We start from the raw sequence: 24,842 nt of genomic DNA, 5'->3' as shown, positions 1-24,842 counted from the left end.
ATTGTTTTCATCTCAAGTTTATTGACATGGAATATTTGGGGGCACATAAAATCCACTGATTATGTATTATCAAATGAGAAGATGGAAAGTAAAATTATTAGTTAAAAATATCTGATTTACACTTTTTTCATATTTATCAACTGAAACAAGAGGTGACTCTAAGTGTTTCGGTCTGAGTACCTGGAAATATATAGTTGCCATTAAAGTGGAAAAGATTGTGGGTGGAGCTGGTTTGGGGGGATAATAAGAATTTCATTTTTTGCAAAGATTTACATCTGAAATGTTTATTGGATATCTAAGGAGAATTGTGAAGTACACAGATATAGATTTTGAAATTCATAGGAGAGCTCTATGCTGGAGATACAAATAAAAAAACATTATAGAACTAACATTTTTGAAGCCATAAGATTAGATGAGAGCAGCAGGAGAGTATAAAGAAGAGAGGATGAGTAAGAGCTTACTCTTAGTTCACTTGAAATTTAAGATGTTGAAAAGAAAAGGAGAAACCAGCAAAAAGGAATGAGAAGAAATGAATAAGATAGGGAGAAAATCAAGAGAGTATTGTTGTGAAAGGCTAATAAATAATATTTTAAACACTGAGGATAGAGCAAATAAGATAAAGACTGACAAAAATATCTCCTTTCGCAATGTAGAAGTCATTAGTGAGTTTGACAAGAGCAACTGGTTTGGAGTGGTCAGGCAAAAGCCTGACTGAAGTGGGTTTAAAAGAAATTGAGTGTAGCCGGGCTCGGTGGCTCAGCCTGTAATCCCGCGCCTTTGGGAGGCTGAGGTGAGTGGATTGCCTGAGCCCGCGGGTTCGAGACCCACCTGGGCAGTGAGACCTCATCTCTACAATAAATCAAAAAATCAGCCGGGCGTGGTAGCGCATGCCTGTAATTTCGGCCACTTGGAAGGCTGAGGCGGAAGGATCGCCGGAACCCAGCAGGTTGAGGCTGCGGTGGCCGGGAGCAGCCACTGCACTCCAGTCTGGGTGACAGAGTGAGACTCCAACTCAAAAAAAAAAAAAGAAATTGAGTGGCTTGACTAGAGGCAAAGGTGAAAACCTAAGATCTAAGAAATGGACTCTATGGGTGCACAATAAATAATTCCTGACTTTCTAGGGGAGAAAAAAGTGATGTCTTTTTTCCTAGAATTTATTTAAATATATATATATATATATATATATATTTTGAGTCAGCATCTCACTCTGTCGCCCAGGTAGGAGTGCAGTGGCACACTCACAGCCACCTCAGCATCACCTGGCTGGCTCCAGAGATGCTTCCACCTCCGTATTCAAAGTAGCTGGAATTACAGGCGCAAGCTACCACACACAGCTAATGTTTTTATTTATTGTAGAGACAAGGTCTCGCCAAGTTGCCTGGGCAATTCACTCATCTTGGCATCCCAAAGTGCTGGGATTACAGGCTGAGCCACTGAGCCTGGCCTATTTAAATATTTTTATAACTTTTGTTATTTTATTGTTTAAAGATTTCATATTAGAAATTATGATATTTGTTAAATTGCTATCAGATGACAGGCACAAAATTTTTCTATGTAGTCTAAGTCCTCTAGTACAAATTGCTGAGAAAGTATAGCTATTTGTTTTAATATTGAAAATGGTGTATTTTACCTCTTTCAATGTTTTTCCCTTCAAAATAACTAAATAATGTGTTTTTTATACTTCTGTTTTTTGACTTTAGTTTTACTTTGGTTTCATTACTGAAAAATGGGATGCATGCCCAGACTGTCTCAAACAAAACCCAGTATTTAAATATAATGTTTAGCTTGTAGCCACTAATGTTATATATATAAATAAGGTTATCTTATTAAATTAAATTTTTTTAATTGTCTGACCTACTTCATATATATTTCACCTCTGATACAGTTAAACAATATAAGTCAGATTTTTAAGAACTCTTATTTATATAACATGAAAGAAAAGAGGATTGGATGAGAGCTCTGATGCATAGGCCCACTAAAAAACAAAATATAACAGCATTAATTTACTTCAAGTTATATAGTTTAACTCTAATTTAATAAGTATTTATATTAATATCATTTTCTACCACTGACTAGTCTCATCAATTATACTTTTGGATATTCATTAACATTCTATAAACAAGAAACTTACGATGAATTTCCCTGTGTAGCTACTTAAAAAGCAGAACTGCGTCTGGGCCCAAGCTCTGTATGCTATTTACAAGATATGTGGCCTTGAATGTAAAACTAACCTTTCTGGTTCTCCATCAGTACAGAAATCAACATCTTCACATCTAGCAAGGCAAAATGGCATGAGAATTAAGAATGTGGACTAGGGAGACAGATACCTGTTTACCAAATTGAAACACACAAATAGAGCAAAATATGCGGTAGCAATCCCAAAATATTAGTCATTATTAACACTAAATTAATATTAGGATGATACTAGACAGAACTCTTATATCTTTTTAAAGATATGAGGAAGAATTATTTTCATAGATCTAGTTTGAATTTTTTCTCTTTTCATTGAATCACTTCACTTTCATCATCAAATAATACATGTTTCAACTTTTATTTTAAAGATATGGAGTACAATTCAGGATTAGGTACATAAGTGGTCATCGTACAGGTGAAATTTGGGCCTCCCTTTGGTCCCCACTTCGCCTGGTTTGGGATCAGGTACCCTTATTGATGTTTTGTGCCCCCTCCCTCCCTCCTCTGGCAGTGTCCCACTACTGTCAATCCCTTTCTTATAGTGCAAATAGTATATGTTTTTACTGGCTTCACAGCTAACTTTAAAAACTAACAACATCTGAATGTAAAATATATGCTTATTTCATTATTATCAGTTTTGCGTTTTTTTTTTCCTTGCCACCTATAAATTGTGTGTACTTATTGAGGAAAGAGGTCACATTATAAAATTTGTGACTTTTCATGGCTTTATTATATTCTGGAGATAACATGATGGCTATTAGAATAATTAAATATAAAAGAAAGAGCAAGAAAGACCTGCTCAGAATGACTTGCATGTATGAGCTGCTCAAAATCTGCAAAAGTCAGATATAGCATCCCTACTTAAATCATTTCAGGGTCATTGGGTTGGAACCTCATATGGACCAATTAGTTTCAAACAGTAAAAAAACCCCGATGTTTTCTAGTCGTATACAGTACCTCTTGCTCTGGTCAACTGTCTCCAGAATGCCTGATGTATGTCACAGAGGAGCTCCTAAAAGAATATCCAAGACTCAGCACAAATTAATCACAGCCACTGGATGCAGAAAGATCTCATCCATACTGATGGTGTCAGCAGCACACCTGGTTGTGTGTAAAGGATGCATAATTCCAGATAGGGCCAAACATTATTCCAGTAATGTTCTCCTTAGTGGAGAGTAGGGTCACATAAGCATTTTGTGCCATGAACTACCTTGAAATTCTTCTGCCAAATGAAAATGTAAATATATAAGATGAACTATATAATATTACCAAGGAGATATAACATGATGTAGAAATATATATCAAAATGTTAAAAGTCAAATATAAGTCATTTTTTTAAACCAAGGCTTTATAAGACATCATTTCATTATGGGTTTATTAGCTACCATAATTTCAAATTAATAATTGGCACAAGCCGGGCTAGGTGGCTCAGCCTGTAATCCCTAGCTTTGGGAGGCTGGGGTGAGTGAATTGCCTAAACCCACGGGTTCGAGACCCGCCTGGGCAATTTGGCGAGACCTCATTTCTACAATAAATCAAAAATTAGCCGGGCGTGGTAGTGCGTGCCTGTAGTTCCAGCTACTTGGAAGGCTGAGGTGGAAGGATTGCCGGAACCCAGCAAGTCGAGGCTGCAGTGGCCGGGAGCGGCCATCGCACTCCAGTCTGGGCGACAGAGTGAGACTCCAACTCAAAAAAAAAAAAAAAAATTGACACAAATGTTATTTCAACATATTTTTAATATAAATAATAATGTGAAGTGAAAATATATATAGTGATATTTCTGGGTACAAAGTCACAAATTCTGCCAGACATCACGGTGGTTAGTTACCTACCTTTTTAATTGATGAAAATGTGTATTACCAATAGAAGAAAAAAAATTATCTTCTAGAGACCCAATTCTGTACCTTAGAATTGAATAGTTAAAGATATCTATCTAAACTACTTATAAACTTTCATAGCCAAGATGTCACTATTTTATCCACAGTGGCACTCCAGGGTTTAATATCAAATAGTTCATTTTCATTTAAATTGATTTCAAAATTCAACTATTCTAACAACAGGGAAAATATATCAACAAAAATTAATGTCAGAATTTGTGTCTATTTCAATAAAATTTATAAATCATTGAATTATATCAGTTTTTTCCTAAAAGCTGAATAAAATTTTCTAGAAATTAATTGTGATGAAATAATTTTTAAAGTTAAACTTAATTTTATGTAATAAAATAATTTATTTTTAAATCGAGTGTTTATGTTTCCCCATTCACAGCATGACTATGTGGAAATTTCCAGCAACTTCTTAAAATTGAGGAATTAATGCCCCAAAACAAGCATACACATAAAACAAGAATATTAATTTTACTTGAATAACATGTTTCTGGTTAAATAATGCTTGCAATTCTATAGCTAATAAAAGTATTACAATGAAATTTTCTGCCTTTTTTAGGACATTTTTGGGAACTGTCACTGGGCAATAAGTATAGCCTTAATCCATTAATTTTATGTATAATTATGAATTATTTGGGATTGTGCTAGTCTGTTTGGGTTGCTTGAATAAAATACCATATACTCGGTAGCTTATAAACAACAAACAGCTATTTCTCATAGTTCTGGAGACTGGAAAGTCCAAGATCAAGGTGCTGACAAATTTTGTATCTGGGGATAGCCCACTTTCTCATAGACGGTGCCTTCTTTCTGGATTCTCATGTGGTAGGGGCAAAAGAGCTCTCTAGGGCCACATTTATAAGGGTACAAACCCCATTTGTGAAGGCTCTGACCTGATGTCCTTATCAACTTTCAGACACCATACCTCTTAATAGCGTTGCTTTGGGGAGGTTAAGATTTAAAGTATGAATCGTGGGGATACATAAACATTCAAACCATAGCAGTAATTTACTCATTAGTGTTGAATGAATAGATATGGAATACACAAAAATAATTATAGTATTTTATTTGAGTTATAAACCTTTTCTCTTTTATTCAAAGATCTCCACTTAATTTTCTGACTAAATGTATTTAAACACAAGCATCTCTTCTTTCTGTATGCAATAATAATTACAATAATTTATTTCAGTGATTTAAAAAATATATATATATTACTGGGATTTAAAAGAGGGGAACCAACCTATTGATTAAGCCTTTCAGGACTTTCATTTTCTCATTTATGCTTTCTATTGGCCCTTTAAAGCATTTTTTTCTTTCTGTAATAATATTGGTTATATATAATGAAATATATATAATAGATAATATATAGCACATACAATGTATAATTTTCATGCTATTTATTGCATGAAAATTGATACTTCAAGAGCATAGCATGATATATATTTTTTAAATCTGTTGCTTGTTTTTCACTTTTAGGCTGAACAGGACAATGGTCATCCTCTTCCTGCCTTTGCCAGTCTACACATTGAAATATTGGACGAAAACAATCAAAGCCCATATTTCACAATGCCCAGTTATCAAGGCTATATCCTTGAATCTGCGCCAGTGGGAGCAACCATTTCTGACAGTTTAAATTTGACCACGCCTCTAAGAATAGTAGTTCTGGACAAAGACATAGAGGATGTAAGTTCAATATATATTTTACTCTTGCTTAACACCTCTTGTTTTCATGTTAATAGAAAATATTACAAGGACATGAATACATTAACTACATAACATAGAACAAAATCAGTGTTCGTCTTAGTGTTACAATTTAATTCCAAAGCAATTATATTTTTTAAAAAGTGTGTTTGAATTCAGTAACTGTTCTTTTTCAATTTTGCAGGTATTCAGTAGGAAGAAAATAAATTTTTCACACGGTGTTTGCTAATAATCAGGGCAGTATTTTTTATTAACATAAATTGAGAATAGTTTTATATAATTGCTGATAAGGAAAAATAATAGTGTTATTACATAAGTATAAAAATTATGAAGGCAGTCCTAATGTATGATTTTGGGAACATTTCTTCCAGTGTGATGGCACATTTGTGGGCAGCTGACCCACTCACACTTCTGTCAGCTGCTATGTTGATGTTAACACACTTCCACTACACACATTATTGTCCTTTGCTGTTGTGTTACTGACACTAACTGAGTGGAAAATGGACCAGGTTGAGCAAATCAGAATTTTTTTTTAATCTTCTTAGCCAAAGTAGTTGGTATGAAGGGACAGAAAATCTATACCAGGCCAGCCAGAGCCCTCGCAGGAATTTACAAGCAGAGAGAGGAGATGGCGGTGAAGTAGCTGGAAGACATTCGTATCAATCATCAAAGAAATGGAAATGAATCTGAAGGATCTGTAGCCACGTTTGCTGACATCATAAAGAAAGTCCATTATCAGCAGGAGAGAATAAAACCTGAGGGACACGTGGAGAAGAGAGTCCTGTTGAGTTTCTGTTTTCTTAAGTTATAAGGTCCCCAGTGCTATCCTAATTCCTAAAGATTTTCTTTTGATTCTGTGAACTGTCAAAGTATTTAAACAAAGTCCTTGACTTTAAGCACTAGTCTAGACAAACCCTATCTATTTTACATACTTGGACTGTAGTCCAACTATAATAAAAGCTTAATAGACACTGTAGAAAAATGCACATACACACACAATTTCATATACCAATTCAGAGGACCTGGGGATCCTCTGAGTCACAGGGGAAAAGTTTTCATTTAATGAATCCTCCTATGAAAACACCCCTCAGAGTCATCTTAATATGTTTAATCCAGGCTAAACTAATATATTTTGCAGACCTGATGACGTTCCACAAATTTTGGTGTGGATTTTGTTTTTCATTCGAATGTATACTCATACTTTAAGTAGTGACTAATCAATCTGAAAGTTCATAGTATTTTAGATAACACCTTAATGGCTATAGTGGTTTGAAAAAGGTAAATCCTAAGGCTATGATTTAGTTTTGGATTTACACAATAGCAACATTCAATTAATTTATACTTAGTATATTTATATTGTTTAGTGGTTGCACACTAAGCCTTATACTTGCTTGTGTGCACCGTTACTGCATTGTCCCTTAACTTTAGAATCACTGATCTTACAATTAAGTTCCAAGGAACTTTGTAAAAGGCAGGATGCACATTGAAGAAAGGCAGTGGGTAAAACCTTTGGCACACACTACGTAGATTTCTATTTTTGGAGACATACAATGTCAGCTTATTAAATGCTCTGAGATGAATTTTTAGGGGTTTGAGCCTTGGTGTTAGACAGTTTGGTATTGGACTCCAATTTCTACCGTGCAATAGTGGTGGAACATTGTAAGTCTCATATTCACAGGTGCCTCTGCTTGCCCAGTCAACTATATGGTGGCAATTATTGCTGCCTTGATCTGCTTCTTCAGTTGGGACTGGTGGGGATGGGCTTTGAAGAAAATTTCCTTATGAGGGTGTCATGTACATGGAAAGTAGCATGATTAATACATCCTGTAAAGATGTCCAGTAATTAAATAATGCATATTTGGTCATGTGTCTATTACTCAGCCTCAACCTTCTAAAATAATACATGGTGAGTGATTGCCATTAAGTGTCCAGAAAGTGAACAAGTGTATCTACTCCCCTAGTGATAAAGTTTTTCTAAATAACATATACAGTTTATGTGTGTGTGTGTGTGTGTGTGTGTGTATAATTTAAATAAGATTTTAGAATATTAGAGATAGTATATTTCAACTTTCTACAGTATGTGAAATGCTGTCTTAAAACCACTTCCCCAGAAATTGTTGTAACACTTTATTGTGCTGTTCAAGTTAGAAACCTAGAAGACTTCCTTGATTTTTGTTTTATTTACTCTCTGCAACTAAGGAGTCTTCAAGTTCTTACTATTTTGTTCCCTAATGATTTACTGAATATCTTTTCTCCTCTCTGTCCTTAAAACCACAATCCTGTTAACCTTTTATTAGAATTGTTCCTGATCTTGCTCTCTTTATTTCTTACTAAAATCCTTCTTTTACTCAGCCACTGGAATGATTTATTCAAAAGCTCAAAGCTGACTATATCAAGCTTCTAGTTAATATACTTTTGTGACATTTATTTCTCTGCAAAAGAAAATTTAAGTTTACTTGCTTTCTGTATTTTGGTACTTGAACATCTCTGTAGCCTCAATTTCTGAAACTTCCTGCTTCACCTACAACATTTAGCAACTGTTTGTAGTTTCTTGCATATGCCAAGCTACATCTTCTCTGGTTATCTTGTCTTGATACATTTTCCATGTGTTTAAATCTTTTATCTTCTAGTGCAGATTGGTACAGATAACTTGTATTCAGTGTTTAAAATTCAGCGGAGGCATTTCCTCAATCAGGAATCTTTTCTAGAATAGTCATTGTCCAAATGGAGGTGCATGCTCCTCCTCAGTTCATTTATCTAATGTCTTACTTCAAATTTGTAATATGTGTCTTTCTCCCTTAATTAGTTTAAAACTGTTCAGGATAGGTTCTATATCTTGTTAACTTGTATATTGAAGACCTATTGCAGTTCCAGCACTTAAAAGGTTTTAGTAATTCTTCAATGAACTAATAAATCCAGGCATGATTGAAGGAATGAAAATATCTAACATGTTTCAAAAATTCTAATGATATTGAATTAATTATTTTGCAATATGGCTCATTCCATGGTTGGACAATTCTAATTCTTACAAAACTTTTCATCATGGAACCAGTCTTCTTGTAACTCATCCATTATACCTGAACTCTTCCATTTGCCAGCACACAAAATAAATCTATAAAACAGTCATTAGTATGTTAGAAGATTGATTTATGTTTTTCTGAATTATTTCTTTTTTCAGCGACTTTTTATTTTTTATGAAGAAAATTAATTCATTACTGGTATTATTTAAAGACCTATATTAACAAAACTTCAAGGCCTTTTAGTTTACAGGCAAGAATTTTATTTATATGGTAAATCTTACTGCTTTTGAGTGTCAGAATTAGTAAAAGTAATCAGGATAGAGATAAACTGTTTCAAAAGAGAGACAGAGTCCTTACAGAGATAAAAATAGAGAATAAGTCTGAAGAACAAAGGAGATGTTGTCACTGTGGGGATTGGCTCTCAAGAGTTGCTTCGACCATAGCTAGGTCAAATGGTAGATGCCAAGAGAGGAACAAGTTTGGATTCATTTGTTTAAAAATTAAGTTGTGTTTTTTCCCTTCAATTCAGTGGAAGATGAGGCAAAGTTTTAGCTTTAAGAAATAGTGGCAGGGATTGGTGAGTTGTGATGTTATTCCCAGTGTATTTGTTGAGTAAGAAGGAATCCTAAAGGTCACAGTAAAATTTAAAAAAGTAAACAAAAATATTTGTACCAGTGTTCCTTTTTGTGTGGGTGTATATATAAATGTACATGTATATATTCATATATATGATTCTTTTATGTTAATACAGTATGCTTTACTAAAGTATTAGTACCACATCAAAGTTTCTAAATAGTTCATAATGTAAGTAGAGTTGGTAATGAACAAGATTTTAAGAGGCATGTCTAAAATAACTAGGTTTTTAATGACAGAGAAGCTGAAATTCAATTAGTAAATTCTTACAAAAAAAGGAAAAATAATCAATAAAACGTTCCCATTTGTCTTGTAAAAATCCTGTTACTCACAATTATATGCAAGTGGAATTTATGTCCCTGCATAAAGTGTTATTATTTCTAGTGAAGGTATCTTTGATATTTAATTCAATATCATCTTAAAGATGTTATATCTGTATATGCTTCATAAATATTGTTGGTACATCATAGGTATGTCACAATAAAAAATAGATATACTTTGGAAAAAGCTATAAGTTTAAGGTACTGGAAATGGTTGGTTTTGTTTTTGCTTCATACATTTGTTGTGATCATTTATATTTATAATATTTATTTCATGTCTAATTTGCATACAGGTTCCACCCGGTGGAGTTCCTGTAGGTACTAGGTGTTAATTTTGTGATTGTTCTTTTGTTAATTGCTGTGGTTCATTTTCTTGTTCTTTTTCTTTTTCATTAAACAAGTAGGCATTGATTCATTATTATTTATAAAGATAACTAATTTATACAAATTTATATATATATTTACATAATATTATTGGTTATAGTTCTATGATATTTTCTAGAATCTAAATTTAATTGGTAAACCAAGAAAAAGTTTGTTTAATTATTCATGTTTTCTTGGTCCATGACAAAAACAAGTAATTTGTCATGGCATTCTTTCTGAAACATTGTAAGATTGAGAATGAAACCTTTTGAACTAGGAACTTCAGGCAGTTACTGACAACTAATTGAAACTGGCAGATGAGATAACATTTTTGCTATTTTTATGTTATGCCTTGTCATTTATATGTATGCATATGAGTATGCATACATATATGTACACGTATGCACAGTATATAGTTTTCTGTATTGTTTGTACATATGTATGAGCATGCATAGAATTTTGTGTGTGTGTGATATCAATTTTGATTCTCACTAGAAACTCCAAATTGGTATTTAAATCCAACAGACTGTCATATTTGATCATAGTTATATATAATGCAATGTTTGTGTTTCTTTTACATTATATGTTTCTTTACCTTTCTAGTTGTATATGTATTTATCTTGCATTTACTTTTTCCTTTTTCTGTTCCTATGAATGTATTCCAGAGTTTATTTTATACTCGCAGAAAATAATATACACATCAGTGAAGTAATATATCATACTTTTGGTATATACTGAATTCATATTTTAGGATAAAACATATATTGCCTATGTTAGAGGACAAAAGAATACTTATTAACCAACTGTGTATATATTGATTTAGAGCACTAATATCCATTTTAAATAAACTTACAGAGAAAGTAGCTACATAAGATTTACTATTCTTATTGGAATATTATGCCATTTTTGTCCATTTGCATCCTAGTACATGAAGTTTATAAGCATAATCTTACATAATTAGCGGTATTACAAATAACCAAATGTTAACTGAACTTGACTCTTAACTGTAGGAATTGTAAAATTTAAATATACTTGTGAAATCCAAACTGTAAATCAGGATGCAGCTTGATAAAAAAAAATGTAATTTTATAAAGGAATTGACTGATAGGAAAAGTATATTTGACTTCACATACACATTGTTCCTTACCAACAGTTTGATATAACCAGGACTAGGACTATCAAAACCAGCAAAATGCTTAACTGTAAATAATGTCAGTCAAAATAATAGATTTGTTGGCATTGATATGTATTCATTAACATTTTATGTTCATAATACAAGTTATAAAATTTATAAAATGATATGGTATAATTGTTGGGTTAATTGTACTATATCTGAAACTAGTATTATCTTTTAAAATGAATCTAAAATATTAAACTTTGATGATAATTTGTTGAACATTTCCAAATCTGTCTTGATTTTTTATACTTAAAAAAGTACTAAGATATTCACAAATAGCATCTATATATGCTACATATTGATAAAAAGGTTATCATTAGCCGGGCTCGGTGGCTCAGCCTGTAATCCCGCGCCTTTGGGAGGCTGAGGTGAGTGGATTGCCTGAGCCCGAGGGTTCGAGACCCGCCTGGGCAGCGAGACCTCATCTCTACAATAAATCAAAAAATCAGCTGGGCGTGGTAGTGCATGCCTGTAATTCCGGTTACTGGGAAGGCTGAGGCGGAAGGATCGCCGGAGCCCAGCAGGTCGAGGCTGCGGTGGCCGAGAGCGGCCACTGCACTCAAGTCTGGGTGACAGAGTGAGACCCCAACTCAAAAAAAAAAAAGGTTATCATTATAAATACACATAAATGTCAAAGAGTTATGTTTTAATCAAGGATTACCTATGCCAATGGGGTTAGAATAAGCTACAAAATCCCATGAATAGTGCTAGCTTTTTGTTTTATATTATCATCTCTAGGTAGTTATTATTAAAAGATTGAAGAAGTTGGGACAGTTGAATTATGGAAAGATCTTTAATGTCATTTCTTATCCTATAAGAAAAAGTTTATCTATGGGGTCCTGATGTGTATGTGATCTTCCAATGTGAAATATTTGACAAAGAAAATCTTGAGACTTTCATAAAATTGGTGAAATGAAATGGTGCTCTATGTGACACAACCATATTATCTTGCATTCACATGTACACAACCCGGTTCACAATTTAATACTCATTGCAGTCCTTTATTATCATAATATCTAATGTATAAAAATGTTTAAGAACATGTGGTGAATACAGTAATGAATATACCTAACAAATGAAATCACAGAGGGTACAGTTGAATGGAATTAACCTATGAAGGAAGTAGAAATTAATAAAGGATTCGAACAAAAAATATGAAAATATTTGGTAAGTAAGATATATAACAAAACTTGCTCAGTTTGTATTACTAGGGCAAAGGTATGCTTAAAATAAGGTAAGCTAAAGGTGTCATTGAAAGTACATTTAGACAAGAGAAAAAAAATGCATGAATTTAAAAGTCCAGTGATTAAGTAGATCAAGGATAAACACTAAACAAATGGCAGACATTCATACTTATTTAGTGTTTCATTCACTAAACTGCATGTTAACTCTCAGTTTTGATAATCTCTAAAGTAATTGAGTTTCATCACAATTTGCTATAAAGTGTAACAAAATAGCAAGAATTCTCAAAAATGTGGTTCAAAATATTTTTAGTTGACTTTTATAAAAAATAATTTATATTTTAAAATTAACTAATGTATTTGATTAATCACAATACCCCACTTTCTACCTATGTCCTGAGTAAATGGGCTTATGACACTGAAATGGAAGCAACTGAAGTGCCTATTTGAAAATATCAGAGTGTGAAGCCTTTTAGCTGTTATCTGTTAATAAAAAATGCAAGCATTGGGCTGGGTGCGGTGACTCACGCCTGTAATTCCGAGGTGAGAGGATTCCCTGAGCGCACAGGTTCGAGACCAGCCTGGGCAACTTGATGAAACCTCATCTCTACAATAAAATAAAAAGATTAGCTGGGTGTGGTGGAACATGCCTGTAGTTCCAGCTACTTGGAAGACTGAGGCAAAAGGATTGCTGGAGCCCAGCAGGTGGAGGCTGAGGTGGTCATGAGCATGAGCATACCACTGCACATCAGCCTGGGTGACAGAGTGAGACTCCAACTCAAAAAAAAAAAAAGAAAGAAAGAAAGAAAGCACCTAGGCATTAATTATTGAAATTAGGACCATGAAATTGAACAACTTTCACCATGACAACTTAAAACTTATGCTCGATAAATATAAAAGTAAATGATAGATCAATGGAAATTATTATTCATGGTATTATTTTTATTGTTCCTAGAAAAATATAGCATATGACCATAAGTCAAAATCAATGGACGTGGTAGTTTGTGGATAAAGATCACAGATTGAGATACTAGTACTCTATAACTTGTTTCAGATTTAAGTGAAATGATTTGTTTCAAAAGTATTTGAAATATACACATATGCAGATTTTTAAAATGTATATACTTTAAAAATTAAAGTATATGCTTGGTGAATCACATCATGTCAACTTTTCTTACAGTAGTGTGCATTTTACATTGAATTTTTTAAAATGTGAACTCTAATTTTTTTCAAAACAAAATTCCTTTAACAGCTCCCTACTCTATGCCCTGCCCTCAGTCATTGATACCAGGCTTAGAAGTATCTTATTACGTTAAATCATATTTCACATCATGCCACACATAATACTTTAAAAGGTACCAGAATCTATAACAATCTTATTTCTCTGTATTTTCCCTTGTTCTTTTTCTCATAGTGTTCCTGATGGTTCACATACTCTCAATATTTCTCTTTTATCTTCCCCACTTGCCTTTCTTCCCACTATGCAGACACCAAAGAAAGTTTCCCCACTTTATGTCACTGATCTTTGCTGAATTGCAGAAAATAATATCTTATCTTTTAGGTAACAATACATTGTGAAGGGTTTCCAATGCTAAGTAAATTATCTCTCAGTCTTGAATTTTGAAATTTCTTCTTCTTTAAGTATATATATAGACTTCTCTATCAGACACATATACTAAATGTATGCATATTTTGAATCAAATCATCTGAAGTATTTTAATTTAAATAAATATTATGTTTCCCTTGGAGAATTGTTACAGCATTAAAATAAGGAAGAGCAAGCATGATATTTATAGGTAATGAATAATACATAACCAATTTTATTTCTACTTTGCATTATAAGTGAGAACAAGATAATAGTATGCATATGTGCTGCTTATTACTACAAATGAAGTAATTTAAAAACTTATTGCTAAAATTCTGAACTTCAGTTTTCTTTCCTTGCTTTTGTTTCTTATTTCTCAAATCCAATGAAGTTTTGGAAAATATTGATATAAAAATTAGTAAAAAAATAGATTTAATTGAGTGGTTTCCCTTCTTTTCTCTTATTTTTCCCTTTTTTGTCACATTAATAATACTAGTACTTACTTTAGTGTTTTGTATTCCACAAAATAGGGTCACCATTTTTTTGATGGTTTAGCTAATTTGTGAGTAAGTATCTAGTTAGAGTTCTCTTTTCTTTATACATTTATTTTTATTTCTTTAGACATTTGTAATGCATTTATGTATGTTTTTAATAATAAGTTTCAATAATCAACTTCCAGGTAATAAACTGATATCTGAACATTTATTCAACATTTTAAATGATTTTTTTTTCTTATTTCCAAAGACAAAGGACCCAGAGCTTCACCTTTTTCTGAACGATTACACCTCAGTCTTCACTGTCACACAGACTGGTATCACTCGCTACCTCACTTTACTTCAACCAGTGGACAGGGAAGAACAGGAAACTTACACCTTTTCGGTAAAAAAGATTTCATATATATGTATGTATTTAATTGAAAGGCATGTCTGGTTAAAAGTGAAAATGTCAATTATTTGAGAAAGATTAAATATTGTTAACACCAGAAAAATTATCAATAACACAACATTCTTTACATGTATTTATCCTATTTTTGTTTGTACAGTTATTATCATTCTTCTCCACAGAAGAAAAAAAACACATTTCAGGATAAAAACAAGAAAATGGCAATTTCAGTCTGTATCGTGTACTCGTAATTAACCTAAACTGAGATATAAACAAATAATTATTTCCTAAACGTTTTTGTTTTTGTGAATGCATTTTTAATTTTGTCATAGACTGAGACAGTAGTTGTCAAGTGGATACAATGTTTCCCTCCAGAGAACAATTGGCAGTGATTGGAGACATTTTTGGTTGTCACAATTGTGAATGGTGGTTACGGGCATCTGGTGGGTAGTCATATAGTATGCTGTCAAACACCTTACAATACACTGTATAGTCTCCTACAACAGAGAATTGTCTGTCTCAAAATGTAATAGTACTGAAGTGGAGAAATTTGGAATAGGCTAACCAAGGGAAAAAAAATGAAGGCTATTCAAATTGTGATTATAAATATTTATAATAAGGTAAGAAAATATGTATGTATTATATGTATACATATATATATATATACATATATACATATATGAGAGAGAGAGAGAATGCACATGCTATGGGACATATATAGGAGTTCTTTGGTAGAAGCCTACACAATAAAAGACCAACAAAAAAGCATGTGTGACCGTTCAAAGTTAGATACAGAGTAGATTTTAGAAGTTATTCCTTCAAGGATGGTGGTGTTGCAGCTCTGATTTTTGTTTGTTAGGCATTCTTAAAATGTTGATAATGTAAAATACTTATTTTATTTATTTTTTTGTTTTGTTTTGTTTTGTTTTTTGAGTTGGAGTCTCACTCTGTCACCAAGACTGGAGTGCAGTGGCCGCTCCCAGCCACTGCAGCCTCCACCTGCTGGGTTCCAGTGATCCTTCCGCCTCAGCCTTCAAAGTAGCTGGAACTACAGGCGTGCGCTACCACACTCGGCTAATGTTTTTGATTTATTGTAGAGATGAGGGCTCCACAAGTTGCCCAGGCGGGTCTCAAACCCACGGGCTCAGGCAATCCACTCACCTCAGACTCCCAAAGCGCAGGATTACAGGCTGAGCCACCGAGCCCGGCTGAATACCTATTTTAAAAGGCACCAAACTTTATATTATGTTGCTTTGTTTTATTTTCATTTCACATAATTTTCTGACTTATTTATATTACCTAATCTAGCAGTATTTTTGCATTATTAATAAATACTTTTATTTATTTAGAGAACAAGACAAATCCTCATATTATGTATAGGATGTACAAGCATACCTCAGAGATATCATAATTTTTATTCCAGACTACCACAGTAAAGGAAATATAACAACCAAAAATATATTGAAAATGTAATTGAGATATCATCTTTAACAAATTCCAATGAGTCTTTAAAAATTGCCATTTTGTGAAGGACTAGAATGAGATATTATATATCTAGGGCATCTACTTTCTTGACTAACATTAGCATGCTGACTACAAAAGCAAGTTTTGTATATAAATATATAAAAGTGAATATTTTCCAATTACTTTTTTAAAAATTAAATTTCAGACAATACTTAAGAATCAGTAAAATTTTTGGCCCATTTTAAACTCATAAGACATTTTGCATATCTGCTTATTTTAAATGTGCTTTGCATTGAACATACTAAAAGTAAAACAAAATCTTCAACACTAACTTCTTAGTATAACAATTTCTACAAATGTAGTACTATTTTTATGACTTCTTTTTATCTACAAAACATTTTATAACACTTATAAAATTACAAATTACATGTAAGAAACATATCAAACTCTAAGAGTGAATTATGTACTGCTTATATTTACATGACTTCTCCATTAAGTGTATTCTCCTACCCCCAAAGATAACAGCATTTGATGGTGTACAAGAAAGTGAGCCAGTTATCATCAATATTCGAGTGATGGATGCAAATGACAACACTCCGACCTTTCCCGAAATATCATATGATGTCTATGTTTATACCGACATGAGGCCTGGGGACAGTGTCATACAGGTAACTATTTGTATAATATATGGATATAGGCAAAGCATTTATTTCCAAGGACAAACACAATGTGTGATTTCTTAAGAAATGAAAACGAGTTTCAAACATAGTTTATGGCATAATTAACTTACAGTTTTAATTTGTATTCACTTTCCAAATAAAAGTATATGTTTATGGACTCTAAAGGAGACTTAATTAGTTATTAGATGTAAACTTAGCTATTCTTGCTTTTTAAAAACTCATTGTACTGAATATATTTAACTAGTTAATTTATTAAATTGGTGAGTTATCCTATTAAATATTGATTACCTGGATAAAATGAAATAATTACCCCAGAAAAAACTTTATATTAGATGGTAAATGGTATCTTTGAAAACCAGCCATGTAAAGACCACTGATCTGGATTTTCTTCTAAACCTGAGAGTCAGATCTAATTATTTTAAAGTACATTTAGGCCAGGGAGACTAGATTCTATTTACATTTAGAGTATTTGAATGACTCCAAATTATATACCACAGTAAATGACAAACAATAAATCTAATAAATAATATTAAACAATTACGTATGCTTAATTTTTTATTAGATAAATAGTTCGGAATGTTTTTTTTTTTTTTTTTTTTTTGAGTTGGAGTCTCACTGTTGCCCAGACTGGAGTACAGTGGCCGCTCCCGGCCACCGCAGCCTCGACCTGCTGGGCTCTGGCGCTCCTTCCACTTCGGCGATCCTTCCACCTCAGCCTTCCAAGCAGCTGGAACTACAGGCGCACGCTACCACGCCCTGCTAATTTTTTTGATTTATTGTAGAGATGAGGTCTTGCCTGCCCAGCGGGTCTCGAACCTGCGGGCTCAGGCAATCCACTCACCTCAGCCTCCCAAAGGCGTGGGATTACAGGCTGAGCCACCAAGCCCGGCTTGAATATTTTTAAAAATAGTGCTGCAATGAACATACAAGTACTGATATCTTTTTTTATATGATAATTTATTTTCCATTGGGTAGATCCTTAGTAGTGCTTAATACTTCATACTATCTTCCTTGTTTCTTATTTTTCTCTCCAGTTTTGTCTTTGGCCTACACTTATGCTACACTTATACGTATTCTTCAGTACTACTGTACTACAGAACTACTGTACTACAATTACCTGAATATGTCTTGTTCTTTCTCATTTTCTGCAATTATTTCCTCTACCCTGAACTCTTTCCCTTCTATTAGGGTTTGACTACTGTCCCTTTAACCTTTTAGACTATTTTCCTTCTATGGAGGTCTATCTTTGCAGTCTTCATTAGGTAGTTTGTAGAATGCTTCCTTAGTAGTTACTGTACTTGCAACTAACCAGTAACATGGTAACTTGTAACCAAGACACTATGATACAAGACAATACAGTGAGTAAACTTTCCCAGCATCTTGGTGTCAACATTACCTCAATGCGCACATGTACAGACATTCTTTCTTTACATTTTATCCTCTCTCATCAAGGTCACAGTCTTCATAATCATCTGAAATGAGTTTTTATTCTTTCCCTCACTCCAAATGGAAAACTCCAGAGGTTCAGTAACTGTCTTGTTTGTCACTCAATGCCAACACATGCCAGATATCTTAGCCTTGCAGTAAATATTTATTCAAAGAATGCATTATTAGCAATACTGTATTATTTGGTTATAAATTAGCCATTCAATGTAATTCTTATTTTTATTCATAGATTAAGATTTGCTTTCTTCAGTTATACATAAAGGGGTGACATAATAATATTGACTATTGAGAATTCACCTGAATGTTATTCCATGTGTAAATATCCTCTGCTGTGTATGTATGGTAACAAGGGAAAAATATGTCAAATTGCCACAGTAAATTTTGTTCATATATTGGTATGTCACACGTCATAGCAAATGACATTTATTTGTTACACATTAGTTTTCAGGGCAAAATTGTAATTAGTTTATTTCTGTACCTAGAGCAGTTGTATCTACAGTGCTTGGCATGTAGTAGACACTTAATATAGTAGCTGCTTAATAAATGCCTATTTGAGAATAAAAGAAAAGACCTACAGACAAGAAGATATGAGTGAATGGAGATATAAATGAATGAGAAGTTATAAATACACTAGCTTTTATTTCTAGTCAATTGATGGGTCACAAGAGCTACAATTTCCTTTACTGAGGAACCCTTTCATGGGTAGAAAATTTATAGTTCACACAGATAATAAAATGACAATTATTGTCATGTTCTTATTTAATTAGGCCTGATTTCATCTCTACAGTGACATAATTGGAGAATAAAAATGAGCTTACACAAAAAACAGCCAGCAGGAAACCAGAAAGTGTAACTAAGAAAATGATAGCAATTATGTGGTGGAACTGTGTCACAAAAATATTTGTCTTAAGGGATCAAAAGATTATTTTTTTTGAATTTGAAGGCTACAAAAGTTAATTTTGCTTATTTCTCTTTTTATAAAATAGATTTTGCCTTTCCATTAAAGCCTCACAGTTTATATATTTCCCTGAACTATGTAAAATGTAAAGATAGGTTGTTATTTGTGTCTACATGCCTGAAATATTTTAAATTATTTAGAAACCTAGAAATTAAGTTTTATAATTAACATTTTGAATGTTATTCCTGGTATGTGGCAAAATAATGGTGTGGCTATAAAACACTTTCCAAAAGGTTAGAAATAAACAAAAACGTATTTCTCATTGAAAGAATAAATTTAAAACAAAGAAAAATAACAAACTGTGAACTGCAAATGTTTTTTAAGGATCACAACATAGATTCCTAAGCTCCAGTTCAGCAGCTCTGACTTTGCCCATTGACCTGACAGACGATCAATTAGTTTACTTTTTGGTTAGTAACCTCCTGTCAAAATGAGTAAAAGCGTTAGAAACAAAAGTGACAATGAGCACCATCAAGAAAAGAGAGCCTTGCTTGGGTAATAGGCTTTACGTATCGTCATTTGCAATGTAGCCATGAGACCCTTTTGGTCTGATGTTAGTACATAATTGAGTACAAAATCTACTAGAGTCAACTATAAGATTTCACTGATGACTCACAAAATAGCCTACATTAAATGAAAAAAAAAATTAAAATGTCTCATAGCAGTAAATTTCCCCTAAATGTAAGATGTACTAACAATGTAATTACACTTCAGTTCCAGTTATGGAGGATGAAGAGACTGCTTGAAGTCGGTACTCCTGTGTGTTTCCTGACCCATGTACATGAGGATCACTGAGTCTTTTTTTGCAATAATCACACATAAGAAACATATATAAAGACCAATTTGTAAATGAGAACTTTTGGCAAGACCTGGTTAGATCTTTATGAGAAACACATTCACTTTTTTTCAGCAAAGATAGCTACCTCATGATAAGAAAATTTTGTACTCAAGTTTTTAATTATCACCTTTGTATATACTCGTGTCTCCCAAAGATAAATGCTCTCTAGTGACCTCTGTCCCAAGCATCAAGCTTACATTATAGGTGTCTACTGGATATGACAACGTGGATTGTTGTCAAGCATGTAAATTAGGACATATCTCAAGATAAATTATCCAATCGATTATCATTCTTCTAATACATAAACACATAGATTCAAAAGCATGCATGCAGTCCTCTTTGGAGGCCACTCTATTGTGAAGCACACCATTAATTATTAGGTTATTAAGGCAACAGTCAACCTTGGAGCCACGTTTGCTTTTCTTTTCTTTAACTACATACATTCACATAATTGTTCAGCTTGTGCAATTTCTATTTTGAAATGTGTACACAGGTCATCATTTTCTCTTTCTTTATTGTTAAAGACTTTTCTGTTTAAAGCAGTTTTAGGTACATAGCAACACAGAGAGGAAGATACAGTAATTTCCCATGTCCTATGCACCCATACATGAATAGCCTGCCCCCATTATTAACATCCCCCACCAGAGTGATACATTTGTTATAATTGATGAACCTACATTGACACATCATAATCATCTAAAGTCTACAGTATACCTTAAGACGTACTGTTGCTGTCACTCATTCTATGGTTTTCTACTAATGAATGATGTCATGTATCCACAATTATAGTATCATCCAGAGTAGTTTCAGTGCCCTAAAATTCTCATATTCTGCCTATTGACCCAGTCCCGCTATCTCCTGAAAATAACTTATATTTTTCCTGTCTCCATAGTTTTGCTTTTTTTCAGAATGTCATATATTTGGAATCATATAGCATAGCATGTGGGCTTGTCAAATTGACTTCTTTAATGTATTAATACGTATTTAAGGTTCCTTCATGTCTTTTCATGGTTTCATAGCACACCTCTTTTTAGTGCTGAGTTATATTCTATTACCTGGATGTACCACAGTTTATCCGTTCATCTATTAAAGAACATTTTGGGTGCTCCCAAGTTTTGGAAGTTATGAATTAAGCTGCTATAATAATCTGGGTATCGTTTTTTGTTTTGTTTTGTTTTTTGAGTTGGAGTCTCGCTCTGTCGCCCAGACTGGAGTACAGTGACACTCTCCCGGCCACTGCAGCTTCGACCTGCTGGGCTCCAGTGATCTGTCCGCCTCAGGCTTCCAAGTAGCTGGAACTACAGGCGTGCGCTACCACACCCAGCCAATTTTTTTTTAATTTATTGTAGAGATGAGGTCTCACCAAGGCAAGTCTCGAACCCGCGGGCTCAGACAATTCATTCACCTTGGCCTCCCAAAGCGCGGGATTACAGGCTGAGCCACCTAGCCCAAGCTTGTTTTGTAACATGAACAAAAGTTTTCAACTCCTTTTGGTAAATAATGAGGTGTGGCATTGCTGAATCATATATAATGAATACGTTTAGTTTTACAAGAAATTTCTAAGCTACCACACCCAGCCAAGCAGTCTTCTAAAGTGGCTGTACCAGTTGGGATCCTCACCATCATTTCTTTTTCCATGCCCATGCACTGTCATAAATTACACTACTGCAGTAGACTATCATGGTCATCTGGCTATTTCTACAGATTTCCCACCATACTCCAAATAATTATTCTGAAACTCCAAGTGATTATTCAGAACAGATCCTCGTCCTCCTGAAAAACTTACCAAAAAAAGGGACCAAACTCCACATGTGCAGTCAAGAACATCTATGCAATACTCTGACACATATTTATTTCATTTTCTACTATGTCTGTCTACATAATTGACCTTGAAAATATATAGGGTTTTGTTATTGGTTTGTTAGCATAGAGCAGCCTTCCTTTTCTAAACCTACTAACATTTTTCTCAGGTTTGACCTATTTATACCTTTATTTTTTCATTCTTCAATGCATAGTTCAAATGTTACTTCTTTAATAAAGCCCTTATTTTCTTCGAAAGTCAAAATCAACTGTTCTTTCTGCCATGCTTTCCCATACCAACTTTATCTTCCACACATTTTTTTTTTGTGCATTGAGTTAAAGTTAGCTTTGAGATATCTGTCTATGCCACTTAACTGTAAATTTCTTTAGGGCAAAAACTCTTAATGATCTAACCACCAGTGGTCAACATAATGACTTACACATAGTAGGAAGTCAGTTGAATTTAATTCCCTCAATTAATGTACCCTCAATCAATTTAGAAAAATTCTCATTCTAGAAAGGTGGCTACTTGGCTCAAGAATTCACACACAATGTGTTGTCTCATATAGACCTTTCTCAAATGATCTCTAACTTCACAGCTTTAGGCAAGCTATACCTTACTGTTCTTAAATGGAAAAATTTTAATTTGAAAACATTCCTGATATACTTTTGTTAGTTATGCTGTATCATGTCATTGAATATTAAAGCTAAAATTACTTTGAAAATATTTCTAGTTTATAGCCTAACTTTATGGAAACAATTGAGTTAATATGAAGATAAATAATTGTTCCAGATTCACAGTGTTTATTATTGATAGAGCTGATGTTGAATCTAATTTAAAGAGACTAGAATTGTGAACCAGACTAGTTGGTTATGTCCCCTTTTCCCACCTTATAGCATTATTTGATTTTAGAGAAATAGTTTTACTTTTTTCTTTCTTTTCTTTACTTCTTTTTTTTTTTTTTTTTTTGAGTTGGAGTCTCACTCTGTCACCCAGGCTGAAGTACAGTGGCATGCTCATGGCCACTGCAGCCTCAATATGCTGGATTTAAGTGATCCTTCCACCTCAGCCTCCCAAGTAGTTGGAACTATAGGTGCCCACTGTGGGGGTCCCGCCCCGCAAGGGTCATGAAATTTCCTGAAGGAGAGATGGATAGGCGAAGGACGAAGATAATATACTTGGACACCTGCTTCCTGAACAGATGACAATTTAACGTTAGTTAACACAGAGCTTTTATACCATTTGTAAAGGGGCAAGACAAAGAAAATTCCTTCACGTACATATCTTCTAAAAGTTACCATCTAGTGTTCTTAGCAGCAAACAAACCAAGATTCCCATAAACATTCAGACAACGAGTCTTATTCATAAAGCCAACAATGATACTTTCAGTTCAATGTTCCGAATTACAGTCCTTGAAATTTCTCAAGAAAGTTTATCAGCGTTCATTTCTTCATGTGTCAGGAGTTTTCCCGTCTTAGGCTTTTATGTCCTTCAGAGTTTTGTGATCGCCTCCCTTGTCCAGATGTCCTTGTTACTTTTCTCTTATCCTGCAGTGCTTGTTTCTAAAGAGAACTCAAAAGAAGCTTTTAGTAATGTTTCCCAGGCCCCCAAGGTTGCTTTCTGTCTTTAACTAATTTATCATAAAAGTGTCTGATTAGTATATTATGAGTTCAGTGAAAACCCACTTTATAAATGTTAACTCAGAGTTTTAACTATTGAATTAAGTAAAAACCTTAAAAATAATCTTTATCCTAAGTCAGTGAAGCCAGTGTTATAAATCACCTACATAACTCCTAGATAAGTGTTAGAATTTATAATGAATACATAATGGACTTACTATAAACTTGTGCTTCTAAAAATCCTTATGTCTAAACACTAAACTACATAATTCTAAATCAAATAAGGAGTGGATACACATATCATTTATCACTTAAGCAATATCTAGTAACTTATAAGCAAGTGAAAGAAAGCATTCTTGATGTGCTTCAGAGTTTAACCCTTGCATATGTTAGAAAAGGCCAAACACCACAGTGGGAAATGGAAAAATAAACCATGACATTTCCAGGTTAGCTGTGAGTACTTCACATAAACATGCCTTTTCTTCTTCCACGACTGCACAGAATTCTTCGGTGGTATCAAACAGCAAAGGTGGAAGACAGAAGGGCCTCAGCTTGCTGGGCTCACCCTGCGGCCTGAGATATTCAGCCCACCCGGACCCTGTCAATCAGGTGGGCCTCCAAGGCTGGCTCCCAACAGTGCAACATTTATTTTTTTGTTTCTCACAATCAGGTATGCCAAAACAACTTAAGACTGACAATGGTCCTGCATATACATCAAAATATTTTCGACAGTTTTGTTCTCAATTTAATATTTTTCATTCTACAGGAATTCCTTATAACCTGCAGGGTCAAGCCATAGTTGAAAGAGCCCATCAAACTTTTAAAAATCAAATACATAAATTACAAGAGAGGGAGTTTAGGTATAGTTCTCCTCATCATGTTTTAAATCATGCTTTATTTGTTATAAACCATTTAAATTTGGATGCTTTGGGCAATTCAGCTATGGCTAGACACTGGAACCCAGAAGGAAATGTTAAACCTATGGTAAAATGGAAGGATCTCCTCACAGGCCAATGGAGAGGGCCTGATATATTACTAACCAGTGGGAGAGGATACGCTTGCATATTTCCACAGGATGCATCAACTCCTGTTGGATTC

General features: G+C 33.7%; 1 protein-coding gene across 1 annotated transcript in view; it reads left to right on the top strand.

Annotated features, from left to right (window-relative positions):
* The window catches only part of PCDH15 (protocadherin related 15), a gene marked incomplete at its 3' end in the record, with an annotated part of 280,202 nt that overhangs the window by 13,761 nt on the left and 241,599 nt on the right, over nt 1-24,842 (top strand). Inside the window, exons 3-6 of the mRNA XM_008050461.2 lie at nt 5,553-5,759; nt 10,044-10,064; nt 14,801-14,935; nt 16,921-17,070. Of these exons, the coding sequence (XP_008048652.2) occupies nt 5,553-5,759; nt 10,044-10,064; nt 14,801-14,935; nt 16,921-17,070 (513 nt within the window). The remainder of the gene's footprint in view (nt 1-5,552; nt 5,760-10,043; nt 10,065-14,800; nt 14,936-16,920; nt 17,071-24,842) is intronic.

Source organism: Carlito syrichta, unplaced genomic scaffold (genome assembly GCF_000164805.1).
Source record: "Carlito syrichta isolate Samal-C Ts95f unplaced genomic scaffold, Tarsius_syrichta-2.0.1 Scaffold147141, whole genome shotgun sequence".
Lineage (NCBI taxonomy): Eukaryota > Metazoa > Chordata > Mammalia > Primates > Tarsiidae > Carlito > Carlito syrichta.
This window is presented reverse-complemented; position numbering and strand designations above follow the sequence as displayed.